The 8,150-nt window shown below is 33.0% G+C and overlaps 1 protein-coding gene across 2 annotated transcripts; it reads right to left on the bottom strand.

The window, feature by feature from the left end:
• Positions 1 to 667: 667 nt before the first annotated feature.
• On the bottom strand, positions 668 to 5,207 carry LOC114403611. 2 transcript variants are annotated; one of them, XM_028366653.1, is made up of 4 exons: positions 5,096 to 5,207; positions 4,221 to 4,259; positions 3,960 to 4,090; positions 668 to 3,099 (listed from the first exon to the last, which is right to left on the bottom strand). In XM_028366653.1, exons 3-4 carry the CDS (start codon positions 4,066 to 4,068, stop codon positions 896 to 898), a joined length of 2,313 nt encoding a protein of 770 aa, XP_028222454.1. In that variant the 5' UTR covers positions 4,069 to 4,090; positions 4,221 to 4,259; positions 5,096 to 5,207; the 3' UTR covers positions 668 to 895. The 2 variants fall into 2 exon arrangements, with proteins under 2 accessions (XP_028222454.1, XP_028222453.1); XM_028366652.1 differs by having other exon boundaries at positions 3,960 to 4,094.
• Positions 5,208 to 8,150: the final 2,943 nt, after the last annotated feature.

An 8,150-nucleotide genomic window follows, 5' to 3' on the forward strand; every position in this document is an offset into this window, starting at 1 on the left:
ACAAGCTAATCTTATAACTCACAATTTAGTAAGGGTTTCAAGATCTTATGCTAGCTCTCATTTTTTTTATTACATTCCTTCTTTGTGTCGTTTCCAAAACGAATGAAATAATATAACTATTGTACCTCTAAAAAAAACTTACTAACATCTATTTTATTATTATTATTATTATTATTATTATTATTATTATTATTATTATTATTATTATTATTATTATCATCTATCTTTCCCTACTAGAAAATAGATATTTAATATCAGATTTTTCGACTTTTAACATTAATTTTTTGAAAACCGATGTTGACATACAATATGCAACATGATTTTTTTAGAAAAATCGACATAGTATAATAAGAAATAAACCAAAAAAATGTAAAATATGAAGAAGAAAAAAAACATCGATTTTTCTAAAACCCGATGTGGTGCATAAATCAACATTAATTTTTAGAAAAATCGATAACATCGATTTTTCTAAAAAATGATATTATCATGTGTAACACAACATCAGTTTTTAGGAAAACCGAAATTTTATTGATTAAGGACTAACATTTTTTTATTTTACTTTGAGGAACTAAATGAGTTTTTTGATCATCAAGGACTAATATTCCTTTAACTAAATTTCTCAATGACTAATTGGGATATGGTTAAAACTTAGCTTGTCATTCAAATGAAAGACTTGGTAAGCACTGAATGATATTGAATCAAATGACATTCATGCATAAAATATCCTTGAGTCATTCAAATGAATTGTGCAGAAGTCAAAGAATTGGGAGGAAAGTCCACCAGCAGTCCAGTACAAGCACTGAAAAGAGGACTAGAACATAAACCCTGACTGCTATAATCTACTTAACTACTTCCATGATAAATTCAGAAAGAAAAGCTTCCAAGACCACAGTATTCAGACCTTGGTCCTGGAATTCACCTTTCTCATAAGGTTTTTAATTTCAGAATCCAGTTTGGCTCTCGTCTTGGGGGAAAGACTGCTCCCTGAATTCTCCAGGATTGATGTCATCATCTGCAAGTTCTGCTTAATGAAATGAAGGGAAGGAGGTGTCTCACCAGGCATTGTCATCGACCCAGTTGGTAGGATAGGAGTGACACCGGGCACGGCCTTCGACCCAGTTGGCTGCTGGGTTGGTGTCACACCAGGCGTTGCTATAGACCCAGCTGGTTGGGTAGGGGTAACACCGGGCATTTCCATAGACATGGTTGGTCGAGTAGGGGTCATCACACCAGGTATTGCCATAAACCCAGTTGGTTGGGCAGTGGTCACAAGTTGCTCAACAGGTGGACAGGTGGCAGAAAGATGATGGAGCTTGCAATCAACAAGAGAACAACCAAAGGCAAATTTGTTGTTCTGCTCTATACTATGAAATGCAGCTGCAGCATCTTCACTTCTGACAAAAACAACTTGAGCACTACCAGTGTCTTTTAACAACTGAGTTTCAGATGCCTTCAAGGGACCAAACCGGCAAAATGTTGTCATTAAATCTTCTTTTGATGGGATATAGGCTACAGGGGCAAATTTTAGGATAACACAGGTTCCAAGTGATTCTCCACTGTCATCCAGTCTATTGCAAGTAGTAGTTTTGGCAGATGTTGAACATGCAGATAAGCTTTTGGACTGCTCCGATTTTAATTCAGGTGAAATGAAATTAAGAGTATCAAATTCTGTGCTGATCGAATTACATTCAGCACCAGTACCGTTCAAATCAGGTATCTCTACAGCAACTTTAGTATAGAGAGGCTTTTCTGCTGCCTTCTCCATGCTATTCTTCAGCCCTGTTTTCCCTGTAGAAAAGTTTGTATAGAGAGGCTTTTCTGCTGGCTTTTCCATGCTATTCTTCAACCCTTTTTTCTCTACAGCAAGTTTAGTATTAAGATGCACTCCTGCTGCTGCTTTCCCCATGCCATTGAGAGGCATTCCAACAGCAAGTTTAGCATTAAGATGCACTCCTGCTGCTGCTGCTTTCCCCATGCTATTGAGAGGCACTCCAACAGCAAGTTTAGTATTGAGATGCAGTCCTGTTGCTTTCCCCATGCTATTCATCAACCCTGTTTTATTTACCATGACAGTACCAACCTCAGCCTTAGTACTAACCAACAAGCTATGATCAGTAATACTCCCAACAGGTCCTTCTTGGGAAACACGTGACTCTGGATTTGAAGCTAATAAAACTATTTCTTCCGTATTTTCACTTCTATTTCTCTCAGGAATATCAACAGGTATAGCTGGGGGTGTAAACTGCAAATCTATTACCAGTGAACTGCAGTTAAGCTTTTTTGCATCTGTATACACTGAATTAATTTGAGCAGTTTGATGTTCTTGTGCCTCTATCTTTTCCCTCTGATTGTGCTCAGACTTTCCTTCAGACGCAAGGCAACACAAATTTTGTGCAGCTTGAGGAGCTGAGCTGTATTTGCTGCTTACCCCAATAAAATTTATCTCAACATTTTGCAGTTGATGTACTAAAGTTACTTCTTCCACCTTCCTCTTTTGTTTCAGTTTTCTCCCAGGCCTTTGAGAGTCACCATTAGAAGTGTTTACATTCACATCTGATAGGCCAGAGAGTGATTTTCTCTTACGCCTAACTGCATTTTCCATTCTATTGGTCTTTCTCTTCTTACTTTTGGTATCTGGCAAATCATTACCCTCAGGTTTTCCCAATTTTTCTTCTTTTGCATTAACCTGGGAAGTAGCAAGTTCAGCCTCATCATGATAATTTGATACTCTATATCTGCAAAAGAACCACTCAACTAAATCAAAGCTCTTATTCCCAACTGGAAACATACAATCAACAGCTGTAGAACAAAGTCCTGAAAGTAATTCTTCTGCAGATGCATTCATGAAATTGTAATGGCTGGGCATAGTATTACAGCTGATGAATTTTTTGTACCAGCTATTTCGGAACCTCTTGCTACCCAATTTAGCATATGAAGAAGATCCATTTAGAGGATTAGTAGTGACACTTGAAGCCCTTGCTTTCTGAGAAGGACATGGTGTCTTCAAATCTTCAGTTTCAGCTGGCAGATCCTTTTGGTTTGGTCCAATGTATGGGTAAGACAGGTACTTGCTTTTTCTTCGATCTCTAGAATCAAAGCCTGTTATGAAGGGAAAAATAATGCGCAAACAGATCAGTAATTTGTAGCTAACCAATGGAAACCACAAGCCCATGCTTGTCTATTAACCATATTAAACAGTAGCCAATGAATTCACAAACATCCAGCAAATCATAAGATGAAGATGAAGAAGCTACTAAAGATACCAGCATACTATGAAGCAACGTAAACAATGCATAAACATAAGCCCTCTTACACTTCTATTATTCTACACATGAATCAAAAACCTATGGGGAAGTAACTGCATGGATTAATCTAACATCCATAAAAAAATTCAGACATATATATGCCAAACAAAAATAAGAGACATACACCAAATGTTCACATTGTACTTTCATGCAGATAAAATGGTCATATATCAGAATCATGAAATCTACAGAAGATATCTAAGCTCTACAAATTTAAGATGTGTGCACAAAATAATCTCACTCTCAATGTAAACTAAGAAACCGTTTCTAATTTTTCTCCCTATTAAAGATGATCTAACTGCAGGGTGGATTGCTCAAATTTAAGCACAACTTATATAAGAAAGTTGATTATGAATAAAAAAATAATAATATTTTAATGGTGAAACGAAATTAAATACATATAAAAGTATAAAAATGTGGGTTGCTTAAATGTGATGTGACATAGTGGAACCACCCACTTTGGTTTCACTTAAGAGCCCAAAGTGGGTTGCTTACATCACCATTGGAGATGCTCTTACTAATTAAGAACCTATACAAAAGTAGAAAACCAGATTTCCATACAGAATACAACTACAACAGAAAAATTTGACAACCATCACACATAACATAACAGAGTGGATAAATGAGATTATAAGTTCAGAACCAATATCTTACAGCCTTCAAGCTTCTCCGGGGCTTCTTCAGTCAAGATGGTGTCTTCAGTCATTTTTGTCTCATCAACAGAATTAGTGTCTTCTCTTCCTAAGGTCAAAACCACATCCATTGCTGCTTCCTAATAAAATAAACTACCTAATACAATACATGCAAAGCAAAGACACAACAAGGATTAGCAAACTGCTGGGGAAAGAAACAAAAATTGAAGGAAAATCAAATCAAGATTTTGAATGGCTTCCACATAACAGAAAAATCTCTTACCAATTCTCTCTATGAATGAATTCTGGAAACCACACATGCCTGCATGACAGAGAAAATTTTACTTTCACAAAACCTCACACTAAAGAAAAGGGGAAAAAAGGTATCTCTCATCAATTTAAGAACTGGCACCCATTATTCACAGAAATCGATTACTTACCACCAAAGAGTAAAACAAACATTATTTTTATTATTTGCAATAAAAATATAATCTTTATGAAAAATGACAAGAAATAGAAAGAAAGTCACAAAAAAATACTTTTTAACATTTCCAATAAATGATTTAGCATAACAAGAACACTGCATGTAACGGGTTCTTGACTTTAGACTAGATTGACCAAAGAGAAAAAAGAAAACAATCAACGTAAACCCTTTTCAGCACATTTTTTGAGAAAATAAAAAATAAACTACGTTACATAAGGCTTGAAGAAAAAAATTAATCAACTTAAATTGCAAAACCTCAATCGTTAAAAACACACCAATTTAATAAGTTTGTAACATCTGAACATACAATAAAAAGAAGAAAAGAAAGTCAAAGTTTCTTTTTTCTTTTACGAAAAATCGGGTACCAGTTACACCCTTTTCATAGAAAATTCCATTGGCCATAATAACCACCCAGCAAATATTACCAATTTGTTTCTTCGAATAAATAAGGGTGTGTAAAGAAAATGGGAATAGAATGATTTTCGAGGAATCGAATGGCGGAAAAGAAATAAATCGAGACAGAAGAGAAAGAACAAGACCGCAAATTTGAATTGTGAATTTTAAGGTTTGGAGAGAGAGAGAGAGAGAGAGAGAGAGAGAGAGAGAACAATCTCTGAGTGACAAGTTATGAAGAAGAGAGAAAAAAAAAAAGGAAAGGGGCAAAAGAGTGTTACCTGATCTGAGTAACGGAGAAACAATGCGAGTGAGAGAGTGAACGGTAGAAAGTGCAGAATAGAAACAGTGAGAGATGGTTTTTGTTGGTTACACTTTTAGATTGGAAATTAGGGCTGCTCCTTCTAAAAGAAACTAATTCCAAGTTAAATTTCAAAAATATAAAAAAAAAAAAAGATTTAAAAATTAATTTTGTTTATCTAGGAGTGCTTTGTCTTTTATTCTCTTACAAAGATATGACCTTATCCTTTATTGATTCTAATTAACCGTAGGAGATGTCTTCTTTCTTTCTATTGATTTTAAATTTGAATTTCTTACTTTTTGAAGGAAAAAAATAGTTTTCCATTTTTAAATTTTATGTGTTCAATTAGTTATTCCTTTACTTTTAAGTTCATGTGAGTTTTAATATTAGCTTTTAATTTGTTTTTAAGCCTCATTTACATTAAAAAAATATTTATATAATCTAAGGCATGTTTATTAGGTAAAAATAAAAAAAAAAAAGTTTAATAATCACAAAAAGTATAAAATAATTTTATATTATCATTTAATCATAAATTATTATCGATATAATTTACTTTTAAAGATATTATTATAAAAATTAATAAATTTATCACGATGAGTTTTTTATTTATTTATTATAAATTTTAATATATTAAAATAAAAATCAATCTCACATAAAAATACTAGTGAATAATGAGAGGAACGAATGTCACGCTTTCTCATCCAACGTACGTATACTTACCATCGTGTATAACAATAACATTGTTTCCTTAAATAAAATGATTAAATTTATATTCTGTAATTATTGGTTAAATATATATATATATATATATATATGAAAAATTGATCATCTATAAAGATGTGATTAATTCAATAAAACTATATTTATAAATTATTTATTCATATAATTTTAATTAGTATACAAAATAAATATTTATCATAATATATAATATTATAATAAATAATAAATTGTATATATTGAATTAATCTCTGATAATATCTTTGTTAAATCAAGAGTTGGCCATTCTATCAATTTTTTATACTAATGGTGTTAATTATAAATGATATCACATCTCTCACAATTAGTTACATGTCACTAAATTGATCAAATCAGTATTAGTATATAATATAATATACGCAAGCCCAAATTTTTCCTAAAATAATTGGAGGTTATTTTGATAATTTTAAACACGTTAAAACAACAATGTTCACTAATAAAAGATGCAATTAAAATATTATTTAATTATGTTTCATGGATTATTTAATTACAAATATTTATTATATTATATAAAGTAATTTTAAACATGGATGATTGTGACATTATGAAATGTTAAATTATGGACATGATATTTGGTTGTGAATAAGTGTGTGTTTAACACTTGGTGTGAGTGTGACAATAATTGTGTTGTGAGCTGTGAATTATACAATAACTCGACCAGTGTATATATTGAGAAAGTGTAACTTCCTAGTTAAGGACCAGTGTTAAATTGTAGCGCAATGTGTTAAACGTGTTTGAAACACAAGTGTGAAGTCATGGGTATTGTATAATTCATGAGCAGTGTCTGCTTGCAAAAATTATTTTAGGGGTTGGACCTGAATCAGGAAGGTGAGGCCCTAACGGATTCTTCGGAGTCTAGACCTTGGGAGTAAAGACACTCACTTGGTTTGAGTGCTCCTTTAAGCCTATGTTGATCTCATATGGTTGGAGCATTCTAGCAAAACGGAGTGACCATGACTGGACATCTTATGATCTTATTTAGTGAGAGTGACCTGACATACTTGTTGTGTGGTGTGTCTTGTTATGTACTCCTAAGCGCCCTAGGGTGGTTTTTCATTGACATGGTACCACATTTCATATAGGTTTGAGTCTTAGCATAACTGTTGCATAACGCTGACTAATTGTTTATTATGAAATTGATGAGTGTTATTATGCCTTGATCGGAGTGTGTGATTCATGTGAAATGTGATTGATGATTGAAAAGTGAATTTTAAATGACAAAGTGGTGCAATTACGTGAGTTGTGTTTAAGTAAGTTGTATCTCATTTATATGATATGTATATCTAGTTATCTTGTTTCTCTATTAGTTAGGAATTTGATAACTCACTCCCCGTGTGTTATTTGTGTTTGGATCCTGTGATGATCTCGAACTTTGTGTTCGGGGGAGCAGATGTAACATCCCATTTTTTCGTATATAAATTAAAATAAATTTTATTTAAAAATAAATAGAGTTTTAGAAAAATATTGAGATTCTTATAAATAAATAAATGAGGAAAAATAACTTTATTAAAATAATGATTTGAAGGAAAATAAAAATGATATTTTATTTATTCATTTGATAGGAAATAAAATAGAGTATTTGTTTATAAAATAATAAACAAGGAAAAATAGAGTAAATAATAGGTTGTGTAGCCTAACTATAAATAGAGACTTCTTAGGTCAGTTTTCAGACTAACAATACTTCATACGCCTCCTCTTCCTCTAAATTTCGTTTTCCCTTCTCCTCTTCCCAAAACATTCTCTTTTTCCCGTATACCATCAAATCTGTCTCAGAAAAACAATGATCTCGGGCTCATTCACCATTGGATTGTTGTGAAATTTGAGCACCAGGTTTGGAACTAATTTCCAAACATTCTTACCATTGGGAATTAGGAAAACATACCGCAGTTGAGAGAAATACCCTTTGCATCATAGCTTTTTCTTTTTCCGTGGAAACCCAAAATGATCTCAGTAAAACTATGATCCTCGATTTGTTAGCCGTTGGATTGTTGTAAAATTTTGATATGTAGTTCGAGATTCAATTCTCCACATCTTCACCGTTGGGATTCAAAATATAATGTCTGTGGAGGGAGAAATACTCATCGAACGTAGACAGTGGAATAAAGGCTTCAATCTCTTCTCCTTTTCTCTAACGTTGGGAAACCCTATCAGAGCAATCAAAGGAAAAACTTGAGGAATCTCAGGAAACCACTAGAGATGTCGTTATCACTGTCACAATACACACGTGAGCCCCCTTAGAGATAATGAATAAGTTTATCGCAATTGGGGTTAGAATGAAC

Source organism: Glycine soja, chromosome 20, assembly GCF_004193775.1.
Source record: "Glycine soja cultivar W05 chromosome 20, ASM419377v2, whole genome shotgun sequence".
Taxonomy (NCBI): Eukaryota; Viridiplantae; Streptophyta; class Magnoliopsida; order Fabales; family Fabaceae; genus Glycine; species Glycine soja.